Source organism: Dromaius novaehollandiae, chromosome 16 (genome assembly GCF_036370855.1).
Source record: "Dromaius novaehollandiae isolate bDroNov1 chromosome 16, bDroNov1.hap1, whole genome shotgun sequence".
Taxonomy (NCBI): domain Eukaryota; kingdom Metazoa; phylum Chordata; class Aves; order Casuariiformes; family Dromaiidae; genus Dromaius; species Dromaius novaehollandiae.
The window spans coordinates 6,409,709-6,437,422 of NC_088113.1; the positions used below are offsets into that span (position 1 = coordinate 6,409,709).

The 27,714-nt window shown below is 59.2% G+C and overlaps 1 protein-coding gene across 1 annotated transcript; it reads left to right on the forward strand.

Moving 5' to 3' along the window:
- Positions 1-3,200: 3,200 nt before the first annotated feature.
- On the forward strand, positions 3,201-27,702 carry SNTA1 (syntrophin alpha 1). Its single transcript, XM_064521384.1, has 8 exons — positions 3,201-3,605; positions 7,918-8,103; positions 24,021-24,222; positions 24,419-24,626; positions 24,898-25,028; positions 25,460-25,656; positions 26,210-26,397; positions 26,778-27,702. Exons 1-8 carry the CDS (start codon positions 3,326-3,328, stop codon positions 26,868-26,870), a joined length of 1,485 nt encoding a protein of 494 aa, XP_064377454.1. The 5' UTR covers positions 3,201-3,325; the 3' UTR covers positions 26,871-27,702.
- The last annotated feature ends 12 nt before the right edge of the window (positions 27,703-27,714 follow it).

Here is a 27,714-nt window from a genome sequence, read left to right on the forward strand (position 1 = left end):
GTCCTTTTTGCAAGTCCTTCTTGTCAAAAGCCAGAGGAGCCCCGGATCCAAGTTTCTAACGCCAATCACGCGGGACCTTCAAACTGCTTTGGGAGTGGCAGTTTTCATCTCCTTTGGCTCTCCAGCTCTGAGCTGCCCCTCAGGACATGCATCTTCCAGCTCCTGGGGGGATTAGGGCCCTTCTTAGTCCTGATTTGCATTAGAAGGAACCAACACCTGAAATACTTGGATCACTGTCCCATCAGTAAGTACCTGATGCAATTGCTAAAGGAATACTAAATTGCTGAAAAAGGGGGTGGGGGGCCTTGGATCATGTATAGCAGAAGTGTCCACGTGATCATCTTTCTACCTGGATAGCAACAGCCCTAGGGTCTCCTGAAGGGAAGATCCAGCCCTGAGTGCAGCCGCGCCAGCTCGTCTCCTGTCTGCAGCCACCGTGACGCTAGGTGGGCGATTTGTGGGTGTCACGAGTCCTCCTTCTCCTCCGGCGCTGACGTTTCTGTGTGCTCAGTGCTGATGAAGCCGTTCCACATTCAGGCTGGAGAAAGATTTCCTGATGGGGATAGACAGGGTACGGCACACATTTCTGCAAACTCAATGCTCCCGCAGCCGAGGGCAGGGCAGGAACCTCTGTAACTGACAGGACTTTATTAAAATGTCATTAGTGAAGGGGACATAAATGATCCTTTTGTTTAGGCAAATCTGCTGCTGGGAGAGGAGTGGCACAGGGCTGGGGCTGCCTAAGTGCCTGCGTGTTAGTCTTGCTGTGTCTGCTGAGGGACAGTCACTGCGCGGTAGGTGAGCTGCCCGCAGCACCGCGGGGCTGGCCCTGGCCTGGCTCTGGGACCACTGCGTCGTCATCCGTCCCAGCAGCAGGCATGGGGAAGGACAGGGCTTTTCCCTCCATGTGACGCTGACAGGATCCAGATTGTCTCCTTGCATCAAGGACGTGCTTGAGCATTGCATCTGCGCTGCCAGGCAGACACAGAGCTGAGAAAGCAAAGAAAACAACCCAAATGTTGCAATTATGCAACACTAAAAGCAGTATTTACAGTTTCCACCACCGCTTCAAACGGGAACGTGGCCTTAAACAATCACCTGCGCTGGAAATAACAAGAGCAGCGCTGGGAAGGAAAAAAAAAAAAAACAAAACAGACAAACTGCTGATTGCAGCTGGCTGTCTGGCAAGTAAAGTGAGTACTCGGAGTGCTGATGGCACAGGGAAAAAGAGCCTTGAGGACGAAAGGACAAAATTCCCCTCTGCTGTAAACAAACCATGCTGCACGGAGAGCCAGACCCTGTGTGGCCACATGGTACAACACAGAAGACATGATCATAAGCAAATACCTTTGGGTGGGTGACACAGTTATGTGCAAGCACCTCCTGACACAAAGGGGAACCTTTACAGCTGCTACGCAAAATGAAAAGTCACTTATACCAAACTTCGGACCTTTTATCGGAAAGAAAATTGGATTATTCGAAAAGTCTGTTTTCTACGGAAATAACCTTCAAGGTTTCTTCTGCTGCAGCCTCAAGAAATGCCACAACTTCTTCTGCATGGGAGCAGAGAGAGCTTTTTCCCCCCCTGCTCATGGCTGACCCACAGGGCGGGTTGCAGCCCTGGCGCGGAGGGGGCAAGGGCTGTGCTGAGCCACGCGTCTGCAGCATCCCTCGCGCCACGGGCAGCTAGCGGCCAAGAGCAGCACCCCTTGGTCCCCCGCTAAACGCACTCACTCTGTACCCTTTCCAACCTGTTCGAAAGACCATGAAATTCTTTTAAATCTTTGTATTTTGTAGTGAATAGAGCTCAGGGACCTAGGAAGCCCCATGCCTGGAGGCATCTAGAGCTGCACAAAGCATTAGGAGAAAGGAGCGCAAGGGGGGGATGCACTAATAGGTGTTTTCTAATTGCTACCACTGGGTTACAGAAAACAAAATATCATTCCTATTTTCAAGGACCAGGACAAGCAAGGAAAAAGCAACAGAGACTCCTTTGCATGTCCTAACAGCCCCCTGCCCTGCCATCTCTTGCCTGTTTGACACTGTGTAGGGGTTGTTAGTAGGTGCCAACCCCAGAGTCTCTGCGCAGAAATCAGTTACGGGGCAACACCTGGCTCACGAGGGTGGATGCAGGCAGCCCCCCAGCCCGGACCAGCAACGCAGGACAAGGCCTCCAGAATGGCCCCCTGTTTTGAGGGGTCTCGCTGCCCGGGATCACACCCAGCTCTGGGCCGCCTTCTCCTACCCGCCGCCCTGCGCAGCTCTGTACTTTGATGGCGCCAAGAAAAATCTGCCCATGCAAACTTTTCTGCCTAGCAAAACATAACTCAGGATAACAGAGTGTCACAAGCTTTTGCTTGCAGACATCTCCGCAGTCGTGCTGCACTCCGCCACCACACCGCTGAGGGATGCACAGACTTCAAGGCTGCAGAGCAGCGTTGTGATTATCTAGTCTGACATGCCATGTTATCTAGGCCAAAAAGTGTCATCTAGCGCTTCCAGCATCAGCCCCAAATCTGCTGCTGAAGTACAGCAGAGCACGAGAGCCAACGCGTGGTTCAGCGGCTCCTGAGAGCCCATCCCTGCTCGGGGCCAGATTTTCGGAAGAGCTTTGCGCCCTGCATGCGAAGTTCCCTGAAAGCAGGTTTTTTGGTACCTGGGAACAAGCTGAAAGTGTTTTAGGAACCTCGTGCAGGGTGTGCAAGTCGCTGCAGGGAGCAGGAGCCCCTGAGGCACCCTGCAGCCTCGCCGGGCGGCCGGATCCTGCCACATCTGGGCACCCATCACCGGGGGCTGCGATTCCCTTCGGGATGGAGGGCCGAGCCAGCAGCCCCCTTAGTCTGGCTCCTGCCCTGTCTCCCGGGACAAGGAGCGGGATGGGGACACCCAGCACAGCGCGGGCCAGGCAGGGGCGCGCCGGGGGCCTGGCTCCCTCCACGGCTCCTCGGGGCAGGGCGCAGCCGGGGGGCCCCGAGCACGTCGGGCCCAGCCAGGGCAGCACCGGGGGCCCGGCGCCCTCCCCGGGGCACGGAGCGGTGCGCGGACCCCGAGCGCGTCCCGCGCCGGGCAGGGGCGCACCGAGGGCGCGGGGCTGAGCCTCCCCGACGGGGCGGCTCGGGGCGCCGCCGCGGCCCGCGCCGGGGCGAGCCCCGCGCCGGGAGGCTGCCGGGGGCCGGGCCGAGCCGGCGGGGCGGGGCGGGCCGGGGCCGCCCAGGGGCAGGGCCGGCGGGGCGGCGCGGTGCCCGGTGCCCCGAGCCGCGCCGAGCCGAGCCGCGCGGCCCGGCGGGGGCGGCGCAGCGGCGGCGGTGCGCGGCATGCGCGGAAGATGGCGGCGGGCAGGCGCGCCCCGCGCACCGGGCTGCTGGAGCTGCGCGGCCCCGGCGGGCAGTGGCTCCGCGTCCTGCTCACCCTGGCCGAGGACGTGCTGGCCGTGAGCCCCGCCGCCGGCCCCGGCCCCGGCCCCGGCCCCGGCCCCGGCGAGGCGCCGCCGGCGCAGCTCAACGGCGGCGAGCCGGGCTCCGCCGTGCCCGAGGCGCTGGCCAACGTCAGGCGCACGGTGCGCGTCGTCAAGCAGGACGTGGGGGGGCTCGGCATCAGCATCAAAGGTGAGGGCCGGGGGCCGCGGCAGCGCTGCCCGGCTGCGGTCCCGACGGCGGCGCGGGAGCGCGCCCGGCGCCGCGGCCGCGGGGCTGCGCCGCCCGTCCGGGCTCCGCGGGGCCGCGGCGGCTCCGAGCGCGGCGCTGGGGGCGAGCGGCTTCCCGCAGCCGGGGACGCCCGCGCTCTGCGGGCCGCGGCTGCTGCGCGGGTCTGACCTTCACAGCGCGAGGCAGAGGGGCAGCACCTGGCAGGGGAGCAGAGCGTCTTCGGCGAGGGCTGTGAGACGGGGATTTCGGGAGAAGGGACCTGTTGCCGTCCCCTTTTCGAGCCCGGCTTCTGCAGCTGGACTCCACGTTTTCACTGGGTGAAAACCATACGCAGGAGCAGAGCTGATCTCTGGACCGGGGAGGAACTGGGGTCCTCACGCCTTGGTTGGGCTCTTAACCTAGCAGAACGGGAGATGAGGAAGGGCAAGGTGGGAGGTGTGAAAGCTGGAGTAGGAAGGGGCTGAAGGATGTTTGCAGCGTGCTCAAAGAGCGGTGCTTTGGAGCCAGGCAGCTCCTGGGGAGTTCAGCACAGAGTGCGGGGGGGAGGCTGGTGACAGGCCAGCTTTTCGGGAGCCCCGGCCGGGAGCAGGGCTCTCCTCTCCTCTCCTGCGTTTGGGACACTGCAGGGGGGTGCTCACAGCTCTTTGCTTGTGAGCCAGGGCTGGCAGAGCTTCTTCTCCCACTGTGACTTTGCACACGCTGGCACTTTCTTGGTAGGGGAGATGTCTGATGAAGCAGATGGGACGTGCAGGGTACCCACATGACAGAAAAGCTGCCCCTTTGCTGCAAACGGAGGTCTCTGCATGTTTGTCTTTGTCTCCTCAGTGACCCCATGTCTGTTGGGCTGACAAATATCCCTTTCAAGCTGTCGGCAAAATGAAGAAAATGATTGCAACCTTTGTAAAGTCCTTGGGGATCTCCAGACACAGAGTACCGCCTAAGAGCTGGGGCATTAAAACAACACTCTCAAGCTTGAAGATGTCCGGTCTCGGAGGGCTGAGCAGCAGGGAAGCCTCGTCGTTATAATTCTTGTTTTCCTTTCCACTGCTCCCCTCCCGAGTTTCTCTGCTCCTTGGTGATTTGCCTGAACTATAGGCTGAAAACTTCACGGGGCAGGGATTGCATTTCTTCTTGTGTTTATTTTTCATGCAGCCCTGAGCTTGTTAGAAATTCAGTGAAAGAAGGATTAAATAGTCAACCATGGGCAAAGGTCTGTCCCTGTGCATGGGTAAGAGAGTTTGTAATTTAATGTAGCGACAGGCCAGTTTGCATGCTTGGAGGCCCATAGGCAGTGGTGGTATGAATCTTACCTTCTGACGGGGCTTCGTCTCGGTGGTCAGAGGGAATTAGCCTCAGCCTCCTGCTTCCACTTCAGCTGTACAAGTGCCCAACGCAGGAAGATTTTGTGATGTGGATGTCCGTCTGCTGGGATTCGATCGAAACCCCAACTTGCTTCTCTCGTGCTGCTTGCTGTGTCTGCCGCCATGGGATGCCTGAGATTGCCAGTGCTTCCTTTTGGGAAGTGTAAAACCCCATTTGTGATAACCCCTTGGCTGCAAAGTTATTGCTAGCTCTGTGGCTCTCCTAGGAAAGGAGAAACGTTACTTGGTTCAGTTAAAACTTTATTTTTGCAGTGAAAAACTATGTGGAAAACAAGCAGCAGTAATCTGAAATGGGAGCTATAAAGCATTACAGCTGGTCACGCAGCTCTGAAGGTGACCACCACTGTTGCAGAGGGAAGGCATTGCTCCTTCTTAACTGGGGTGGTGACACTTTCCCGTTAAAAAGTAATACATTTCTTGTGGTTTAACCTCAGACTTTACCACAGAAGCAGGTACCAAGGGAAGTGTGAAAGCAGCTTAGGTCTTACAGCTCTCTGTGGAGCAGAAGTGCTCAGACAGCCTGGCCCCAGGAGTCCTGCTCCCAGCCCTCAGGGCAGCTCATGTTCTCTGAGGACTCTTCACTGCAAAATGCCTGAGTGCCCCAGGGCTGAGGCCACAGAAGTGCCTCTTGCTTCTCTCCTTCCAGCCTCATCAACCGTATATTGTTCTCTCGGTGGTGGCCCCAGGGGTGGGATGGGGCTGCTGCCGGGCAGCCCTAGGGTTGTTGCTGACTCAGCCTGCTCTGGCTGACGCAGGCCTGGCCCCCGTTTCCCCCTTCCTGGGCGAGGGTGCGAGGCAGCGGGCCGTTATGCTGAAGCTACGACGTCTGCACAGTGCTGAAGAAATGCCTCCCCTTGGTTTCTGGTGCAAACAACAGCTGTGCTTTGTGCTGTGTGAGTGGAGGTGGCTGAGGCTGGCGTTGCTTTTCACATCGGGCTGCTCCGGGGACACGGTTGGAGCTCAGGGGCTGATACTGCATCTGGGAACGCACAGGCACTGTGGGTAGGTCAAGGGCACTGGGGCAACTCCAGGCTCCTGGGCCTGGCTGCACACATCAGCCATGTCATGAGCTTGCTGAGACCTGGGCACGGCCCTGCTCCCTGCCCTGGGCAGCAGCTCCGGCCCTCAGTCGCACGCGGTAGCCAGGTGTGGGTCCCACTGGTTTTTGCTGCCCCCTCACCATGCTGAAGAGCAGGTCTGTTTGCTCCTTGAGACCTGCGCATCTAGAGCTGCCCTGGTAGGGTTGGGGTGAGGGCTAAGTGTCCTGTCTTGAGACGTGTTTTGGGTATGGTCACTTGGCTCCAAAACCCTGGGCCGGCACTGTCGCTGCTGTGCTACCTTTCCTCTCGCTGAGGTCGGGCTCTGTTCTCCGTGGAAGAATCAGACGTGAGCTGTGCAAATGCCTGTCTCTTCACTGGGGAGGGGCGCTGGAAGCCAGCTCGCAGCCGGTGGAGCTGCTTCATCACTCCCACCACGGTACCACCGCCTGCCTGCCTGTTGCTTCTCCCGCCTCTCTCTCCGGTTGGTGGTTGCTCCCTGTCCCTCCACCTAACTTGCACATAATTATTTCGGCAGGACCTAAAGTGGCTCGGTCAGGATCGGACCCTGCTGGTTGTGGTGTCGTTGCAGCCAGACCCCAGCTGCAGCGAGCTGCCCTTTGCGCGAGGACTCCGGCTCTTTGGCCATCCCTGTGGGCCCATGGTGACTCGTGCTGTGGCGAAGCCCCCGGCTGCAGCCCTGTTTGGAGGGGCCGGGGAGCCACGGAGGGAGAGGGGTTGCACCTCCTTTCCCTGCCGGGGCAGGGTGACGTGCGGGAGCCGTCGGAGAGCAGCACGCCCGGCGGTCAGACAGCCGCTCCGGACCCCGGTGGGAGGCTGCCGCGTCCGCAGCCTGAGCACAGATTAGGAATCGCTGCTATAAGGATGTGTTCAGCAGCTCACAGAGGCCCCTGCAGAGGCCTCTCCAACAGCTGATAAGTGGAGTCCTCTGCTCCATGCGAGCTTTGGCGGAGATCCGAGCAAGGAAACGCCTGTGGCACTGCCTGCGAGCAGCCCTGGGGCAGACGGTGATAACTCTCTGCTCTTAGGCGTGCTGCTGGTGTGCTAGCTGGGGTCATGATCTCCGCCAGAGACAAGCAATCATCTCAGAGATGCTCCATGGGAGAGGCTGTGCTTAGGTGTAGGTTATCAGGTGCCTGGCGATCCTGGTCCCTGCTCCGTACCAGTGCTTGTAACGCTTTTCTTCCCAAAGCAGGGCAGAGGCTTAAAGATAATTGCTGCATTGCTATTTCTAAGCTCACGTGAAGAAATGCTGCTCAGATCTCCCTGCGGGTTCAAAAGTTAGTGTGCAAATCGATCTCCTCGAGCTCCAGTGATGTTTGAATAGCATCCTTTTAGGTTGAAGAATGGGGAAGAGCGGGTAAAAAGGGCTACTGTGTGGAGAGGAACAAATATCCAGATTGGTTCACTTCTCTCTGGCTCTTTGACTTCTCCAAACATTCAGCTGTCTTGTCTGTTTAGATCACAAAGTCCTCAGAGCAAAATGGTCACTCAACATGTTCAATTAATAATGGAAATAATGAAATGGTTGCCGTGCCAAAATTGATGGGGAGATGGCAAGAGTATGTGTTTGCTCTCAGAATGGCTGCAGATTTTCTCTTAGTTTTTTGGAGCAGTTACCTTCATCTGCTGTATAAAACCTCAGCTGTAGTTTGTCCTTATATCCATGCCAAGGTCATCTGAGCTATCGGCTAGTCCCAGCAAGGAATGGCTGTGGCCTGGGAGAAGGATGCACATTTGCTGAGGGCAGCTGGTACCCAAGCACCCCCTGCCCACACACACACTTGTGCATGCACACAACACCCATAATTGCCTTTTCTTTTCTTTTTTAAGGTGGCCGAGAGAATAAAATGCCCATCTTGATATCCAAGATATTTAAGGGGCTGGCAGCAGATCAGACAGAGGCGCTGTACGTGGGAGATGCCATCCTTTCCGTGAATGGGACCGACCTTTCGGAGGCAACGCACGACGAGGCAGTGCAGGCGCTGAAGAAGACCGGCAAGGAAGTGGTTTTGGAAGGTAGGAGATGTGGGTGCTCCTGCTCCCTCTGCTCCTGCACGTGCAGTGATGTGGCCAATGTGCTTTCCCAGATGTTGTTTCCTAGTCATTCCTGTTTCGGCATGATAAACCACCCTGTGTTAATCATCCCACCTGCCAGGAGCGTGATCAGGGCCTGCAACTCTCGGTCTCTCCTTGTGGGGAGCAGAAACCAAAGCATTTGGGGTGGGCACTGAAGAGCCTTAATGTGAGGGAAGCTCACCTGTGCCGGCTCTGCCAGCTGGCCACACATGGGGTTTTGTCACCCCTGCCAGCGCCGTGGGGCTGTGAGCTGTGCTCGCCACCAGACCGGGCTGCCGGAGCCTGCTGCACTGCTGGGTGCTCTGCGGACCACATGTGCGCCAACATCAGGCATGCAGGGCGCCTGCTCCAGCGCACCAGGGCTGTGCTGGGGGCCTGAGGGTGGCACATCCACTGCGTATACATTTGCATACTCTTTTAAATGAAAAACAACATGTGCAGACTGGCTTATCTGCTTATCCGGAGAGCTGGAAATAGCTGCTAGGATGTCCCTCCAGAGACGGAGGGAACGGCTTGTGCTGCTCATGCCACCGCTCGAAGCCCAGCCATGCTGTTCCCCCGCTGCAGGGACCACAGGCGGGCAGTGACAGGAGGTGTGGGGCGTCTTTATGGGTTTTGCAACTCTTTTGTCTTCTGGTGCCACCCATGGAACAGTTCATGGGGCAATGGTAAACCCTTTGATTTTCCCATGATTTTCATTTAACTCTACATCCTTGGCTGGAGTGAGGCCACGTGGTTCTGCAGATTTACAGCAGCGGGGAGAGTGTGTGCTATCTTCCCAGCTCTTTGCTGGGAATATTTCTTTCTGCTCTGTGTTTTCCTAGAGTGGATTTTGGGCAGGCAGGAGGGAGCTGAGGTGCAGGGAGGGCCAGCTTAGGAGGTTTAGAAGCAGGGGGCTGCAAGTGCAGCTGCCAGAGCAGGTGCCCCGCAAGCAGGGCCGTGGGCAGCGGCAGTGCGTGGCTGCGCGTCCGCATGCAGCGGGGTGTCTGGGAGCGCAGAGCGTGCATCTGAACCACAGACACCCATGCCTGGTGGCTAAGGCTAAAAACATCCTGGGGCTCGCAGCCTTCGCCGTCCCATGGGAAACCGAAGCCGGACACCTGTCATCAGGAAGGGCTTTGTGCTGGGAGTCATCGTCGTAAAACCACTCTCGGAGGGGAGCAGAGCTCTGCTGACCCCAGGCTCCACTCAGTCACTCCAGGCCGGTGGAGTTGTGGAAATGAGGCTCCTGTTGGTCCCAGATGGCCACAGCCACTGGTTCCTGCTGCCTCTCCGGCTCCTGTGGGCTGGCATGCCACAAGAGGCCCTCCAGACCCTGCTTGGAGGTTGGGCTTAGGTCTGATGTGTTGGGACGAAGGGCTGTGGAAGCCCGGAGTGGTGTGCCCTGCTTTTCTCCCTCAGGGAAGATGACTTTATCTGTCCCATCAGCTCTGGGCCTGCTCCTACCTCTGCTAATTCAGCCAGATCCTCTGGGAGGGTTCTTCCCTTGCAGCCAGTAGCAGGGCAAGAGCGAGGAGCCGGAGTCCTTGCCCTCTGGTTGCAGGTCACGATGGGCACCTGGTGTGGTTGTGGACTGTCCTGGGTGCCAGAGCGGAGCTGGGGGGGGTGTCTCTGCCCTCCTGATGGGTTACCCATGGCTCACCAAGATGGCCTCTGTCCTGGAAAGTTTCCTGCGCAGTTGTAGGGCTGCAGATCCTAAAAGGAGGTTTCAGTTTGGGGAAGCGCTCTGGGCTCCCCAGGCATTGCCTGGACAAGAGAGCTGTGTCTTCTGCTCCAAATGACCTCTACGGCATTTTCGTTCCTGCTCCTTCCCTAAACTGTATCATCTCCAAATTTTAATTTTAGCTTTGCTCAGCCCTTTTTGCTATGGGTTCCTCCTCTCCTGGGAGCCGCAGAGCCACATTTCAGCCTGAGGAATGTGCTGCTCTGCACAGCTGCTGGGAGCCGATAGTTGTTGTTTTTTTTTTCTTTGACCAAAGAGAAATACAAGAACCTCTTTCTCTTGGAGTCTGTGAAATTCCTTCCTGTAGCCTGCTGTACCCAGACCTCCCTCTCTCTGCTGTTTTCTTTTCATCCTTTACTTTGGCTTGCATTTCTGTTCTGCTGAAGGTCCTGCACGAGGTGAAGATGAGCCGCCCTTCCTCTAAAGAGCAGCTTCTCTTTCTGGACCTGCCCAACCTCCTCTGCCTCCCCCAGAGCCAAGACGGAGGGAGAGTGCTGCGAGGCTGCCCTCCTGGGAGGCAGCTGCCGGCAGGGGCTTGGCTGTCCTTCATCAAGCTCAGACGAGACCCGCTAGGCTGCTTAATAAATTAAAGCTCCCAGCAGGTATGCTTCAGAGAGCTGGATAGGTTTGGCTGCCATGATGACGAGCCAGAGCATCTCCAATTAGCTTGTAGCTGACACCATTGGCCACCCGTGGGCGCTGGGACCTGGCATCCTTGCACGTGCAGCTCCATCTCCCTTGCTGAGGTGGTGGGGGCAGGTGCAACAGCCCAGGCAGTTTGAGTTTGCTGGTGGTGCCGCCCAGCAGTGTGGATGGAGTGGGCTGGCACAGCCCTGCCCAGCGCCTCCCAGGGCTTTTCCCTCCCAGCAGCGCGGTACCGGTGCCTTCTCATTTAGGAAGCACGTGTGTTTGGGGCTCCCTCACAGCTCTCATGGTGCATGGTGCGCCCTAAGGAGCAGCACAAGAGGTGACAGCCCTGCGTTGGGCCAGGATATCCCATCACCCCTCCTGCTCCCCCTCTGGCACCACTTGGACAGGGGCAGCTCAGCAGCAGCTCCTCAAGCCAGTGAGAGCTCACAGCCACGGGGCAGGGTCCAGGCGAGCAGTGCACACTGGGCTCACCAGCACCGTCCTTTACTCCTCCCAGCAAAAAGCCTGGCTCTCCCATCCGAGCCCTGCTTTTTGTTTTGGGCAGGTTGCTAGGAGGCCCAGCTGGGAGCACTTTGCTAGCGATACCAGCCATTCTTCACGTCGCTTAACTTCTGCATGAAGAGGCTGATTACTTTTGCTGGTGTAACTCTGGAGAGTTGTGGATGGTGGATCAGATTAACCAAAGCTGCAACCCAGTGAAAATGCGTGCCATGGTTATAGCTCTTTGCCGCTCTGGCTCTCCGGGAGCCTCCCCGTTCCCTTTGTCCCACGCCGGCGTGGCTTGGAGGGGCCAGTCTTCAGCTGTGTGGGGGAGTATCTCTCCGCAGAGTTGATGCAAGGACAAGCTATTCCTTCCCGTGCCCCCGGAGGTGAGGTTAAACCTCCTCCGGGGCCGAGCGCGGCAGCGCTGTTTGTGCCGGCCAGGAAACCCTGCCTCTTGTGCCGGCCGAGGAGAGGGCTGCGGGGACGGCGCTGCTGAGAGCCCGTGGAGCAGGGGCAGCCCGCGGCGTGGGGAAGTGGGGACTTTCCTGCTCCTTTCTTGCGCTTGGGCTTGTTCCAAGGCTTGGCAAAAAGCAACACAAGGCCCTTAACATCGAGCAGGCGCTTCCTGGTCCCCGAGCTTTCCCGGCCGCGGCCCAACAGCTGGAAGCCAGCAGCTTTCTGAAAGGCGCCGTTTGTGCCGCGAGGGGGGAATTGAGAGCGCTGGCGGCCACTCTCGAGAGGCGGGAGCTGGTGAGCTCGCTGCACGGGTCGCTCCGCCAGGAGCCCGGCTCAGCCTCCCGGCGCTGAGCACCGAGGGCTCGGCGGCAGCTGGCCCGCGCCAGTGCCCCAGCCAAGGCCGGCGTGGGGCAGCTGTGCGGTCGTATCGCTGCGCTCGGAGAGATTTGTCTCTTTACCGGCATCCAGCCGCTGGCATGGGCTGAGCTGGCAAGCGGCATTTCTGGTTGGCGGCCCACGTTGCAGAGCAGGGTGGGACAGGGGAGAGGGACCCTCATTTGGGCAGAGACAGCGGTGCTGCGGTGTCGTGCCTGGGACCTGCGCTTTGCACCGTTCCTCCCCACGCACCTCCAGTCTGCACAAACTCCGCTCGCTGGAAAGCGGGTCCCGTGTGGTCCACTCCACGTGCTGCACTGGGACAGTGGCCACCGATGTCGTGCCAGGTCAGGCACGTGTTAGCCGGTGGCTGCTCCTGCTGCAAAACCTCGTGCTGTTGGCTTCGGCCCCGCAGGGGGCTTGCTGTGCGTCCCCCCAGCCTGTCAGGCTGCCCCATGCCAGCCCCACGCCGGCTCAGTTAGCTCGGGAGATGTCCCATGTGCATCACCTCTGCAGGGCCGTGCGGCGAGGCGCGAGCCACCGAGCCCACCCTCTGGGCAGAGCCTCGCTCCTGGCCGCTGGAGGCAGCTCGGGTGGGCGCTTGCGCGGCGCGTCCCTCCCGTGCAAAGTCAGGCAGCCAAGCACAAACAAGGCAGCAGGGTGACAAGTGTGCTGAGGACAGCGGTTTTGCTGCGCTGCTCTTGTGAAGGGAGTTTGTTTTGAGACGTAGGAGGTTTTTCTGATGCCGCGTGCCCGCCCGAAGGCTGCCTGTTTTGCGCCGTGGTGCCTGTGCCCTTTCTAGCCCCCGCAGCTATGTGGGGCCCCGGTGCCACCCAGAGCAGATGGGCACGCCGCGGCCCCACTCCCGCGTGCAGACCACCGCCGTGTGCTTGGTGGCTGGCCATGAGGCAGTGACGCAGTGGGGCCTTGCTGGTGGCTGGTGCTGGGCTTGGGTGTGCAACCCCAGATGGGAGTCCCAGAAAGGTGGAGGAGGAGGAAAGGGGCTTGGAGGCAGCAGGTTCCTGGTGGGCAGAGGCAGGAGGTTGGTGCAGCTCACAGCAGAGCTGCGGGCAAAAGTTTTTTCTCTTCCTTTGAGACTACGTGAGATTTCAGACTTTTCTCTAATTTACAGTAAGGCAAAACTTCAAAAATTTTCCACCAACCAAAAGCTAAGAGAGATACCTCCCTCCCATGGCAGTGTGGTGGTCAGAGTTGGGGGGATGAAGGAAGAGCTGCTTTGACCCCAGCCTTGGGCTGGTTCAACTCAAGGCCTGGAAGCTGACCCCTGGCCTCCCCCCCAGCTTTGAATTTAATTCCAACTTCTCTTACATTCACATTTTCTATAACTACCAAAAATCTAATACTGGGCATTTAACACAGCTACTATCTGTTTACCACCTTTCTCCTCTCAGCAAAGTTTGTTCTTGGAGATGTAGTTTTGAGCATAGTTTGCAAGAGGTGTTTCAAAAGATAACAGAACTCTGTATTGCTCTAATTAGGAAAATGATCAAATGGTGGAGCTGAGAGCTAATGCATTAATTTATTCCAGGTATCAGAAGTAGTGTCGCCTGGTAGATTTTACCCTGCACTGCTGAACTGGGCTTGCAGATCCCCGGTGTCATTGCTGGCCGGGCATGATGACATGCAGATACCTCTCTCTGCGTCTTGCCAAGATTTTTTGGATGTGCCAAACTACTCTCTTGATATTTACATGAGAAGTTTGCCTGTATTTATATTACATTGTTATTCTGAGGAGAGTTGCTCTGTCTTACTTTACTTTTTCCCTTACTTTTTTTTCTTGCTTTGTGTCCAGAGAGCCTCCGTGGCAGGGGAAAGGCTGGTAAACATCCTTCCAGCTGCCCTGGGAATGGCTTCAGTGCGAGGACAAGCAGTTTTTCCAGGAGTAGTTTTCCCAGGAAAGGTCCCTGTGCTGTATCAGCAAGTGGAGTGAACTGCAAACAGCAGGGAGCAACAGAAAGGATCTGTGGCAGGACCTGTGTCAGCAGATGTCTCAGCTCCATGGGTGGTGTAACTCAAAGTCTCCTGCCTGCAGCACCTTGACAGCTTCTGGTGCTGTCACAGGTCTCTGGGACTTTCTTGGCCAAGTAACAGCTCAGAAGCTTGAAATTCAGAAAAGCTAAAGGGGGGCAGGAGGGAGAAGGCAGAGCACTCGGGTTGCTCAGGTTTGGCACACTAATTGGATTAAACATGGGAAGCCCCGGCAGTTGTGGGCAGTAGAGATACATGCGTGGTGTGAAACGTAAAAAACCCAAAGAATGGAGCTGGCACCATGGAAAATAATGTGTGACGTGAACTGGAAGGAGGTTTTGAGGCAGTGGTGGGTGGTGGCACCCAGGGCTTGCATTTGCGTGCCGTGACCTTGGAGCATAGCCCCAAGCGGGATGCGCCGATCACCTCTCCAGGTGCTCCGAGGCAGGGAGCAGCCCCTGGGGAGCGGGTCCAGGGCTGAGCATCCCATCCAGGCTGTGGCTCTGTGTCTGCCTCGAGTTGTTCAGAATTTAATGAGAAAACGGAAAAACCCTCCAGCAGCAGCTGAATGACAACGGCTGAGAATTGCACAGTCGCAAGTTTGGTTTCCCCCTGGTGCGGTGGGCAACGGCCGCGTTTGGGTATGGCTCAGTGCGATTCCCATCGCCGCTGGCCTCCGGGGCCTGCCCAAGAGAAGTGCCATCTTCTCTCCCACAGGATTTTCAGCTCAGCAGTGCTTAATTAAAGAAACCCCTGAGTGAGGGAGGCCTCCAGCCCTTTTTGAGACACTGCTCCCAGTGCCAGCTGGCAGACGTGACCGTCCTCCGGTCGCGGGCAACTGGGCTGAGCCTAGGAAGTGCCACGTGTGCTCCCGTGGCTTAAAGATGAAAATGAACTGAGCCAGAAATGGAGGCTTTGAACCCGCTTTGGGTGTGATGCACAGAGACGGCAAGGGTCCATGTCCTCTCAGCTGCATCTCGCCTCTCTCGGCCCGAGGCTTTGCTTTCTCTCTGGGGCTCATCTCCGTGCCTCCTCCCATGGGAGCACGGGGAGTTGCTGTGGGATCTCCCAAAACAATTTGCAGCTTTGCTGCAGCCGGGGCTAGCAGCTGCTGCTTTAGGGGCCCTGAAGCAATGCAGCGAAGGGTCGTGAGCCATGCCGCTGCGGTCAGGGTTGTCCAGGCTGTCAGCGGTGAAGGCAGCCTCGCGGGGGCAGCAGGTGAACGAGCTGGGGCAAAAACAGGCTTCTCCCCCATCATCAGCTCCCACCTCGCAGCCGGGCAGCAGCTCCCAGCGATGACGGAGGACGCTCCTCCCAACTCGCTTCTGCGTGGGGCCGCCGATCCCCTGCGGCGCTCAGAAAATGCTGTCTTTGGCTGCTGCTTCCCTTTTAAGGAAGAGCCAGATGCTGTGTGCAGAGGAGCCAGCTGCTTCCTCGGCATGGGCAAAGGCTGGGTGGCGCGCGGCAGCAATGGGGGTGTCCTTAAACTAGAGGAGAGCATTGGGGGTAAGGCCCAGGAGAGGGATTCCTGCTCCTCAGCTGCAAGCAAGCCAGGCTGCTTGGGTCTGGCCGTTTTATCTGCTATATAGTGGGATACTTGAAATTGGGCTCTTGCAAATGTGAGTCCTTGAAACACGTTTTCCCCTCCTCCTGCTCCCTGTGCTCTTCCCTCTCTGGCCAGTCAGGGCTGCAGTCTGCGTCTGACCCAGGCTTCGTGTTTCCAGTTCCTACTTCTGCAAAGCAGTTCCCGTACAGTGATTTGTCTGTGGCTGTTTCTGAAGCTTAGAGTGTCCCAAGGACATTGGAGAAGGAATTTGGTGCTCTCCCCCTCCGAGGGAGGAGGGGCAGTGGAATAACCACCCCCACCCCCACCCCCCCCCACGCAGCTCTGGCTCGGAAAATAGGCTGGCTTGAAAGGTTGCGCACGCGCCGGGTGCATGCGGCCCCGACGCGCAGATGGGGGGCTCTCCCTTTGAGCCCAAGCTTTCTGCCTGCCTGTGCAATCCCTTCGACAGCGCCTGCGCAGCCCATGGTGAGCTCGGCCTGGCCCTGGAAGAGTTTGGGCAGCGCATGAGGCCGCGCACGGCACGAGGCAGTGGATCTGCCGCAGCATCTTGCAGGGGAATGGTTAATGAATGCAGCATGGGGGCAGTAAAAGATGAAGCTAGAGAGAGCTTGGTGTTTTTGGGGCTTGCACGGCTAGTGTTTTGCACCTCCTGGGTAGCCAGCAGCCAGCCGTGCCTTTCACACAGCACCAAAGCCAGGCAGGGAATTTCAGGGAGCACCGTGCCGGTGGTGAAGGTGAAGCCGGGGTGGCGGTGGGAGAGCTGCAGTAGCGCAGCAGCAGGACTGTGCACAGGCTGGTGGGGAGGTTCGCACGGCTGCAGCTCACTGTGGTTCGTGCCAACAGGCTTTTGCCTCCAAATAGAGTCTGACCCTTGCAGTGCCCCGATGGGTTGCTGTAGCAGAGCGCTGCTTTCTGCAGGGGTGGACGGGCGCAGGGAGGCTGTGGGCCGAGGGCTGCCATGCTGGCCTGCTTTCCAAGCGAGCACTGGAGTCTCAGCCCACGAGGAGCTCGTTCCCTCCAGCAAGAAGTGTTGCTTGTGCTTTGGGTTGGACTTGCATGCACGTTAGCAGGCAGAGCAGGTAGCCGTGGGCTTGCACTGATGCACGGCTGAGGCACCGAGAGGCTCAGTGAGGTGCCTGCTGCATGCACCACCGTCGGCTGCTTTGCATAAATCTGCACGGAGGAGCTCGTTTGCTTAGAGGGAGGGAATTAAGCAGGATAGTTTCTCCTGCTTCTTCCACTCCTGATGCCTGGGTCCTTCTAAAGCCAGCTGCCAGGAGCAGGCAGGGAGGCTCGTGCTGCAGATGCTGCACGGAGCTGCACCTCCGCTCTCGTGCCACTGGGGAGCAAGGTGCCATGGGTGTGCGTTGCCTCGCGGCGCAGCGAAGGGTGCCTGCTGCAGCCAGGACCCCCGCACACCCCTCGTGGCTGCTGAGCCATGGCCCGAGCAGGAGCCCGCCAGCAGGCAAACCTCCCGCGGCCTGTGCCAGCGCGAGCAGGCGCAGCAGCAAAGCCTTGGGGTGGTAGGACTCGTGGCGCAGCCGGCTGCCCTGCCACCACGGTGTCCCAGGGCGAGGTGGGCAGGGGACACAGCTCTGCTGCCCACCGTAAACGGGAACCCTCAGCCCTCAGCCCGGCTGGATAATTGACCTACCTGCTGGTGAAGGACCTGCTGGGTGAGGCAGTGTTTCTCTGTCCCCTTTTGCATTTTGGCGTGCTCAGGAAGAGCACCTAAGAGCATATGCTCTTCAGTTCGTGGAGGTGTGTAGGTCATTTCACAGTTTCTCTGGGGATGTGCATTTGCTGACACCCGTTTCAGCATGCCGTGAGCCTGTCCATTGACTGACGTAAGTCGTGTGTAATCCTGTCTAGCTGAAGTTTGTCTGTGCTCAGCTCACCAGCTCCCTGTTGGCCCCAGTTTTATTGCCCACCCCAGGACCTTTCTGCCTGGCTGCTGGAAGCCTTCCCATTGGGTTGTCCACTCATAGCTGGAGCTCTCTGAGCTGCGATGCTGTACAGATACTGTGCAGACACCGTTGGAGAGCTCTTGGCTCTCGGGAAGAGCCAGGACCCATCCTACCCCTGACTGGTAGTTCAGTCTCAAACCTCTCTGCGATGAATCTGTGTTGTGATCTTTAATGTGTGACCTTGCTGAAGCAGAGCATGGCAGCATACCAGGGAGGCTGCCCATGGCTGGCACTGCTCTTGCAGGGTGACCTGCAGGGTTGGTGGTCAACACTGCCTTTTGCATCTGCCTTCTGGTTGGAAGCAAGTAAGGAGAACAAATAGTCGTGAAGGGCAGGAGGCCAGCCGAGGCAGAATTAGCCCTCAAGGGGATGCTTACTTAACGCTTCCAGGAGTATTTAATGTGCCTCCTGGGTTTTCTTGTTAAACAAGTGAGAGCTTGCATGCAAATCCCCACCTTTGCTGTCCGGCGATGCTGGGTCTCGCAGGTGAGGGCCGGGGCAGCCCCGCAGCCTTATGCTGTGAGCACCCTGCGCCTAAGAGAGGAATAATGGCGAAAGGTGCAATAATAAATGTCCTTGTCCATGTGGCCCCAATGTGGCCCTGGGTTTGGTGCCAAACTTGGAAGCAAGTTTGTGGCTCCCTGGCAAAGCCCTCGAAAGCCGGGAGCTTGACGCATGGTGCACAGCATGTTAACTCTGGCTTGAGAGCAGCGGGAAAGGCTGCTTCAGGCTCTCTCATCTCCCTTGGAAAGGATGCACTGGTAGAGAGGGAGGAACTGTCAACCCAAGGAGTAAAAATAAGGATTTGAACATTTTTTGCCACTTTCTGGAGTGCTCAGAAAAAATGAGAACTGCAATACAGTGAGGAAAGCAGGACACATCTCAGGCCTTTGGGTAAACCTATGGTCCCTGTGCAGGTGATGCAGCCTCGCAGCTCCCGTCCCGAGGCAGCTCGCTGCCAGGTTTGGGGTATGCGGGATGCTTGAGCGATCCCACATGCTCGGACACCCCTGGGCTGTGCCTGCTCTCTGCAAAGGGAGCCGTTTGGGCATGCATGGCCACAAGGAGATGCTGATACCTTGGTCTCCTCTGGAGACTTTTGTTCTCTGCCATTTCCCCAAAACCTGAAATATTGCTCAGTGCAAACCTGCAAAGCCCCAAGTGGTTAAAAGGTCCTGTTCCTCCCCTCTGCTTGCTGGGGAAGCTCAGCAGGGGTGACCGTTTTGCACTGCCTCGGGAGGCAACATCGCTTTAGGGGCTGTGCAGATTTGGGCCGGCAGCCACTGAGGCTTTTTTCCTGCTGGAAGTGGCTTTAAATCAAGAGCAGTGAAGCAATATTTCTGCTGAGTGATTTTGGAGTGGTGCTGACTAACAAGGAGAGCACAGCCAGCCTGGGAGCCCAAGGACTGTAAAATGTTAATTAAATAAAAAAAATCCAGTATAAGAATTAGAGTTGCCAGTGGCAGAGATGATACATAATATGGTCCCAGTCACTTGCTTTAATGAGAAGAATGTAATTAATTAATCCATTCAGTAGCAGACTATTTCACTGTAATAAAAAAACTGGCAGAAGTTTAAGTCAATCCACTATAAAAACAGCAGTGCTGCCTTTAGTGGCCCCTCTCATTTTCATGCTCCTCTTCGTGGCTTCCTGTCGGCTGGTGCGTGGCTAATCGTGACTTGGGATGGCACCTGGATCCTGCCTGAAATTCGGTCCCCTGCAAAGACTTCTTTATTTCCCCATGTGATCCAAAGCAAATTGCTCCCCAGAGATGGCACGGCACCCCTGCTTGGGAGATGTCCCGCGTCCCCATGCAGGTGCCTCCAGCGGGGCCATCAGCCTTGTTAGCCTGTTGGTCCTCTCCAAGTGCAGTGCCCCAGCCTCACGCTTGGCATATTCTCAGGGGAACTTGTGGCAGAAAGCGCCAGTTTGGCAGCCTGGATGTACTGCATTAGAGACACCTCGGTTAGGTGTTAGGGTCTTGAGGTGGCGTCCTGGATTTCGGAGGCATCTTTCCCCTGAGTGGAGCTACTGACAGGAGACCTGGCGCAGGAACAGCCTGCCGGCTGGGCAGCCTCCAAGTGAGGGACCCCCTTCCCTGCTCCTCCAGGTCCAGCCGAGGACGCGGGACCCCTCAAGGCTGGGGCGCCCTGGTTTGGCCCTTGATGGCCAGGTTATGCCAAGAAGACTGTGAACTTCGGAGAGTCTCCTTGTGGCAGAAATGTCCCCGATGGGGTTTGGTCTGATTGGGGCTAAAACTAAGTGAAGAAGAAAGCCAACGCTGGTCAGCTGCTGCCTACAGCTGGAGGCGCCTGTCTGCTGGTGCCCAGCGCCCAGGCAGCACCGCGGTCCGTCCCTCGTGCGGCGGAGGCCGAGTCCAATCCACGTGGGGATGCCAGGGCCCCACCATGAGGAGGGGTGGCCGGCAGGGACTGCGTGCCTCATGGGAGGGCTGGGGACAACCCAGAAGGCTGCTGGTCCTCGAGGGAGAGGAGCAGCGGTGCTGGGGAGCACGGCGGCAGCAGGCACCAGCTCCGGCGACCGAACGACCCCGGTGCCTTGGGAACGCCAGAGCCGCCTGTCCGGGGCAGTTTGCATTTCAAAGGCTGGAAAAGCGGAGCAGAAATTAGACTGTGCAAATCGTCCTGGGGCGGGGAGAGGGACAGGCAGCCCGGGGGCTGCTTTCCCGGGCTGGCAGCGTGCCCGGTGGCGGCGTGCCCACGGCACAGTGCAGAGCGGGACAGGCTTGCTGAGCCCGCTCCATGAAAATCCTCAGCTCCGTTATCCGCTTTGCAAGGGCAGCGAGGGAGCGGCTGCTCCACGTCCCTCTGTGGGGCGGAATCCCTCGTGTGAAATCCCTGCCAGAGCCGGGAAGCGGCATGGGCACCAGCAGCGAGAGGCTTCACGGGCTGTGGGGCAGCAAGGGCAAGGGCCAGGCGGCCAGAAAGCGCATGCTCTCGCCCGTGCCCCGCCAGCACTGTCCTGCCCCTCGCAGCCGCGTTTCAGAATACAAATATCTTCTTGAAATCCAATTAGTTCCCAGGCACCAGAATAATGGCAGGTCCTGCTGCCAAGATTAATGACTTGGGGCAAAATCCAGCAGAGCTCCAATGCCTGCGTGCGAGAGGCAGCTATTTATAACGGGCGGCGTGGAGCACGAGGCTGGCAGCCCGGCGCCGTGTCCACACTGCGCCGTGGCACCGGGTGCAAGGCCGCGTCGGCGTAACCCAACCCCTGTGCCGCAGCAGGATCCCTCCGTTTATAGCTTGGGGCTTGGGCGGGCAGGGCTTCCCGGGACAGGGAACAGCGTGCTCCGGTCTTGGGGCAAAAAAGGAAGGAGGCTCCATGACCTCCCCTGCCCTCGTGCTGCAGCCTGAGGGGGAGCCAAGGCGGCCGGGCAGCGGGACCTTCCCGGGCAGCGGGACTTTTGCAGGCAGCCATGCTTGCGCCGCAGCGCTGTCCGGAAGTGGCTGTTGCACCCTGTGGTCCCCTTGTCACCCTTGTTCCCCCGGTCACCTTGCACCGGTGCTCCCGTGACCAGCCAGGCTGCCCCACTGGGCTCTGCGCATCTCGGGGAGAAGCAGCCCTGAGCAGGTCCTCGCCATGCTGCTGGGACACGGCTTCTCTGTGGGGCTCTGCTCGCCTCCCCTCTGCTCCTCCGGCTGACCCCATGTGTCGGAGGACGTTGCAAACCTGCGAGGAGCTGGACAGCAAACCGTAACGGTCGTCTGCCACCTTGCAGCTCAGCCGTGGGTGAGCAGCGGCGGCGGGTGCCCGTGCTGCGGCTCTGCCTCTCCCGGGATGCCCGCTGCTCCGCGCAGCACTGCGCAGCCCCAAGCCGCTGGCCGCCACAGGGCACCAGGGTCACCGGCGCCTTGTTTGCAGGAAGCAGCGGTTTCCAAGAGGTTACAGCAATCCCTCATTAGCAATCCCGCCTGCGCTGTCGGGAGCAAACGCGGGCCTCTGGCCTGGCTGTGCTCTCGTGCTGATCTGCGCAACTCCCGTTGCCCTCTGCGGGTTTGCGTCGTGGCTCTGCAAGTGAGCAAGGGCTCGGTGCCTTCACGCACGGGACCTCATGGCTCTGCGGTTTCGCAGCACTCGCTGGAGTATAAATGAAACAGACACAAGCTGGGTGCCAAGAGCAGGGGGGCGAATGACCGGGACCGAATGGGCCGGCCGGGGTCCCCGGGGTGGGCTGGGCTCAGGGAATGCACACAGGCACCACTGGGCCCTGCGCCTTGCCCTGCTGCCAGCCCGGACCCCGCCGGCAGAGGAGCCGGGAGGTTCTGGGGGGGCCTGGCCCCGGGGCCGGCCACGCCGGGTGGGCGCAGGGCGCGGGGCCAAGCCCCAGCCCAGCTGTCTGGAGTCAGGGCCTGACCGCACAACAGCGGCTTTCACTGCAGCCGAGGGCGGCCGGGAAACGTAAGTCAGGCCTAGCAGGGGGTGGCGAAGAGCCGCCTGCTCCGTTAAAGGGAAACAGCTGGGTGTTTTGGAGTCAGGCCGCTGTGTCGCTGGCCTCGCTCCTGCCCTTGGGAAGGAGCCCTGAAAAGAGCTTCAATCTGGCATGAAATCACTTTAAGCTGGAGGAGCATCTGCCCAGCACCTCTGGTCCGGAGTGGCTGCGGCACAGGGATGGAGCTGGTCCAGAGTGGCCAACCACCCACCTACAGTACTGCGCCGCGAAGCCAAACTCTCAGCGCCCGATTGTGTCCCCCCTGCCCAGTTCAGCCTCCCTCCAGTCGCGCTCCTGAGCTGTCCCAGAGCTGCCCCGCAGTTGGGGCTGCAGCTGGACCCATGCCTAGCCCAGCTGCAATGGCTTGGCATCAGCAGTGGCACCAGGAGCACGTCCATCCCCTGCTCCTTTTGGGAGGGCCACCAAAGGAAACACCTTGCCCGAAGCCAGCTGTTGGGCCCATGCTGACCCTTAGTGTCTCAACCTGGGGGGCAGGACCACAAAGGGTCCGTTGCCTTCACTCCCCCCCGGCCTCTTCGTGGCTCCCCCGGCAGGGTGGGCAGCGGGGCTTGCCGGCTCCTCTGCGCTCCGCCAAAGTCTTTTGGCCCGTGCTGTAGATCAGCCTTGAGAGCCAATGACCTAATTTTTCAGATGTAGCCCTGGGGCCCCATCAATTCTCAGCGACTTTCATCTCCCCCTTCCCCTAAACCTCCGGAGCTGGGCTGTGGTATAGACACGACTCGGAGGGCTCGGGCTCTGGAGCCAGACTTGCTGGGTACTCGGAGATGATTTCTTGTCCCTAGTTCATGACTAATCAGCCAGCGGTTATGTGAGCTGCATGAATGCAGTTCAAGGCTTTTCCTGGGGCCAAGCCATGGTATTTAAGAGCTATTACCGCTTTGTTCCTAGTTGGCTGGTGGACTGGCTGTACCAGCACAATTTGGACTGTGTAATTTTGGCCTGGGACTGCTGCCCATTTCCCGCCCCATGCCTCTGTGTGCTGCCCCTGGCTGACAGGGGGACCAGATTGGAATTGGATCTGTGAGCTGATCCTGGTTAAAATAAATGAGAAAAGGGCTATTTTTAACCCTGCTCAATTCCCTGCTGTGGTTAGCAGTGCAGCCGAGTCAGCATGGCTATGAGGGGGAGACGGCCTTCAAAGCGAGCATCTAAAGGGCCTTCTCAGGAAGTTTCCTCCTTACGCAGTTGCCTGGCTGCTCCTGTACAAGGCCAGACATGCTCCCGCATCCACATTTCCCATGCACTACCGGCTTCAACAGCGGTCCCGCATGACGGGCCCTGGGTGTCCTCGGAGCTTGTTGTGCTGCTGCTCCGGGCATGGACTGGCTACGAGCCACGCTGGCTGACGAGCGTGCTCTTTGGGCAGCTTTGCCATTCCCGCTCTGTTGCTACATGTTGGCAGAGCGTGTAGGCAGGGAGGCTGTGTTGGAGACTTTCTGCTGCAGGGAACTGGGCCTCCGGGTGAGCTGCTGAAAAGCCTGCGGCGTGGCGTGCTCTGCAGCGCTCTGCAGCCAGCCCTCCCCGCACGACACGGCATCAGCGGAGTCATCATGTGGCTCAGGCTGCCTCTTGCCTTGGGACGGGATGTTCCCCCATCCAGGGACATGCCAGGCTGGACGCCGCTCTGGCCGGCAGCGTGAGGGTGCTCCAGCACCCTTGGGCGTGCAGGGATCAGCGTAGGGGGTGCCATATTCAGCAGATGCGGGATCTGCAGCCTGTTAGCCACGTCCCCATGTGATCGGTGGCAATTAGCCTTTGCAGCGTGCCAGGACCGCTGCTGCAGCACCCTCTGAGAGCTCTGCCTCGCTCCTCACCTTGCCTCTGCTTTGCCCAAGACCGGTTCCTTGTATGCCTCCGGCATCCTTCATTTCCAGATGTTGCAACATCTGGAACGGAAAAAGGGGGAAAGGCCTTTGAGGATGCTGGAAGTCACCTCCCCCCAGCAGTCCTCTCTGCTGTCTGGCACCCCGCAGCATGATCCAGCGCCACCGCAGGGCGCGGGCAGAGGACATGCTCGGCCCCGTGGTCCCCATGGAGTGATGAGCCTTGTCTCCCCAAAGAGGGTACGGAGCATGGTGTGGGGGCGTGGTGAGGGCTTACTGCAGGAGGCTGCCGCGGCGTGCGGGGCGCCTGGCACCGTGCCCTCACCCGCAGCCTGTCCCCCCTTGCAGTGAAGTACATGAAGGAGATCTCCCCCTACTTCAAGAACTCCTCCTCAGGGGCCACCGTCAGCTGGGACCCCTCTCCCGCCGCCTCCCTCCAGAAACAGGCTTCCCCTGTCCTCTCCCTGCGAGACCTCAAGGAAGGGAAGAACCTGCCTTTGAAAATGTGCTACGTGTCACGCAAGTGTCTGCCAAGCGACCCGGAGCACAGGTAGGGCTCGGCGGGCCCCTCCACGGCCCGAGCTGCCTCTCCTGCGCCACGTGGGTGCCAGCGGGGCGCCGGTGAGCCCCGGCGGGGCGTCCTGCACCCGGGGGCGCAGGACAGCGCAGTGGGCTGCGGGAGCGTGGGCGGCGCGGTGGGACGCCGGAGCTGCCCGCAGGGACCCAGCGGGGCCGTGGCTCTGCAGGTACCTGGAGGTGTGCTCGGCGGACGGGCGCGTGCCCCTCTTCCTGCGGGCGAAGGACGAAGCAACAGCCCAGTCGTGGTTCAACGCCATCCAGGCCAACGCCAACGCCCTGCTGCCCAGGGTCAAGGAGGAGCTGCGAGCCCAGCTGGCTGCTGCCAGCATCGCCGCCAGTAAGGACGTCAAGCACGTCGGCTGGCTTACGGAGCAGGTAATCCCATCGCCAGGGCGGATGGGCCACTGTGCTGCAGCGGGAGACGGTGCTGGGGGGGGCTGAGGCAGACGAGTCCTCCTCGCCCCAGTTCCTCGCCCCGTCCCATGGGTCCAGCCCTGGTCCAGCCACTGCTTCAGGCTGTGGCCGACCTGGAAATGTGCGTTTGGGGACAGGGGCAGGGGGATGTGGAGCTGGCCAGGGTGGTCCCTCTGACCCTGCCCCATGCCGGCAGGACCCCGCTGTGTCCCACTAACCCTTTGCTTCCCAGCTCCCCAGTGACGGGACGAGGAATGTGCTGGCCATCCTGACCGAAAAGGATCTCCTCTTCTACAACAGCCTCCCGCAGAACAGGGATGCCCTGAACAAGCCGACGCACAACTACCCCCTCATAGCCACCAGGTAGGTGAAGCCGACGTGCTCACTGCACGGGCCACCCTGCTCGGGGTGGGTGGCAGCGCGACGGGCAGGCTCACACGGAGCCACGACAGCAGCGGGGGGTTTGCAGGGCCCGGCGTGGGGCTGGGGCGCCCCACGGCCTAGGGGGGCAAGGAGCGAGCCAGGCATCCCCGGAGGGTCTGGTTACAGATGGGGTGTGCGTGTGTGCTGGGTGTGCGTGCACGGGGTGCGCGCGCGCCTGTGCGCGCTGCGAGGGGTTGCCCGGGGCGGGGGGAGGGGGGGGGCGGGCCCATCCGCGGGGCTGCAGCGCTCCCTGCCGGCCGCACCGCGCCGCCGCAGCTGCCGCCGCCACGGGGCGAGCGCGGACACGGGGCGAGCGCGGAGCCGGGCGCGGGGCGCGGAGCGGCGCTGACGGCCCCGGGCGGTGCCGGCAGGCTGGTGCACTCGGGCCCCGCCAAGGGCTCGCCGCTGTACGACGCCGAGCTCTCCTTCGCCCTGCGCACCGGCACCCGCCTGGGCGTGCAGACCCACCTCTTCAGCCTGGAGACCCACCGCGACCTGGCCATGTGGACGCGGATGCTGGTGGACGGCACCCACGGCGCGGCCGAGCTCGTCCAGGAAGTCTCTGCAGGTCAGTGGAGAAAGGACTGCGGACCGCCCCCGCCGTGGTCAGGCGGACATCCCCCACGGCAAGGCAAAGTGGTGGTGGTACCCAGAGCAGTGGTGGTGGGCACGGGTCACCCTGGCTTGTGGGCTCTGAGCCAGCCGTGGAGCTCAGCTTCGCAGCCCTGGAGGGATGCAGAGCAGTGGCAGTGGGAGTCCCCCAGGCCTGTCCCCCTGCCTGGGATCAGGCCCCCAAGCGTGCAAGCAGGACCTGATCGTGCAAGCCACTTGCAGCGCAGGGTGGGTGGCAGTGGGACCCCGGGGGGGCTGCCCCCATGCTAGTATGTCACTGCTGAGGTGCTGTGGCAGGCTCAACTTGGCTTCGTGGGAGTCGCACTCCTGGTCATGCCATGCTTGGGAGACACCAGGCATCAGCGCCACAGTTGTTGAAGCCGATATGGTCACAAAAGGGCCAAACGATGCCCAGCTCGGCCAGCTCCTGGCCACCCAGGAGGTTACCAGAGGAAGCTGGGGCAAGCGCTGGTGGGACTCCTCTGATTCCTTCACCTCTTCTCCTTCAGCCTGCACGTGGAATGGGCAGGACTGCACCCTGTCCATCCACATTGACAAAGGCTTCACCATCTTCACCACGGAGCCTGGGCTCAGCAAAACAATCCTGCTCCAGCAGCCCTTTGAGAAGCTGCAGATGTCCTCTGACGATGGCACCAAGATGCTCTACCTGGACTTTGGTGGCCCGGAGGGAGAGATTGTGAGTTGGCTTTGTCCGAGGCTTCTCTCATGCCTTTGCTTCCCCTGCACTCCTGCTGGGCCCCCTGGGAGGGGAGCTGGAGGAGAACCAGCACCCTGCCTAGCACCCATCCTTCCCAGCAAGAGGGAGGAGAGGGCTGGCCTCTTCCTGCTGTTCCTGGGGCTGTGCTCCCTCCTCTCCGTGCTGGCACTCTGTGGCCCGCAGCCCTTCGCAGAGCCCCAGTGAAGCTGTGGTGGGATTTGGGAGGCTCCCAGTGGTTCCCAGCTCCCTTGCAGCTTCTTCGTGGCACACTGTAGAGCTGTTGCCATCACAAGGAAAAAGTTGGCTACTCTGAGCACAGCCCTTACCATTGCACATGTCCCTTCATTCCTTTCTTGCAGCAATTGGACCTTCACTCCTGCCCCAAAACGATTGTCTTCATCATCCACTCATTCCTCTCGGCCAAAGTGACCCGGCTTGGGCTGCTGGCATGAAGACAGAGGAAAGAGCCAGACAGAGCAGTACCCAACACTTGTATGAGATCTATGCACCTACAACTCCCTCCAGGCTAAACCAAACCAAAAGCCATCCAGATGAGATAAGAACCCCCTGGTCACGCCACAACAGCCAAGGAAAAGCACTAGCCGTCCAAAAAAAAGCACTGCTGGGGTATCTTCTGGCAGCTGTAGTCAGGATGCAGCGCCAGGACTTCTCTGGTCCCTCGTTCAGCAGCTGCTCTGTCCCCTCCCACCTCCGACACCATCACTCACCAGAAGCTTGAAAAGTCTCCAGTGGAGAAGCCTACCTGACCGGCCATGCTATCACTCTAGTGCCTTGTGAGATGATATTTTCTGTACAAAGAATCTGTTTGTATTGATGTTTTATATTTATATAGCCCAGTTAAAGATGCTGATGTGGCAGCTTCTGTCCCCCTGTTTTAAGCCCCGGGAAAGTCCTCGAATAGTGTAAAGCAAGCAAGTGTGTCTGTTCCTCCAGACACGCATTTTAGAAACACAACAGCTGGAGACCTGAGCCAACTCCATACTGCTTGAGAGATGGGAACTCCAGATGAGCACTCTATTTGCCAAGTTATTCAGTATTGTAGCTGATGATAGGAACCACTTTTCTCTGTTAGATTTGGATGGTTCATTTTCTTTTGCTAACTCCTGGATCCAGCCAGGATCATTTTATTTCTTGGTTTATGGGGGGAGGGTTGTCAGGTGGCTGGTGGGAAACAACTTGTTTTATGAACCAAAAGATTCTGCATGAAAATTACTATTTTTTTTGGTGAAATAAACATTGCAGATCACAAACAGTGGGAGCCAAGATCTGTCTCCT

Excerpts from the sequence above, each read along its gene's own strand:
- SNTA1 (XM_064521384.1), top strand. The coding sequence starts at position 3,326 with ATGGCGGCGGGCAGGCGCGCCCCGCGCACCGGGCTGCTGGAGCTGCGC. Across the intron at positions 24,223-24,418 it reads CCAAGCGACCCGGAGCACAG|GTACCTGGAGGTGTGCTCGG; the intron begins GTAGGGCTCGGC and ends GTGGCTCTGCAG. Across the intron at positions 26,398-26,777 it reads GTGGCCCGGAGGGAGAGATT|CAATTGGACCTTCACTCCTG; the intron begins GTGAGTTGGCTT and ends CCTTTCTTGCAG.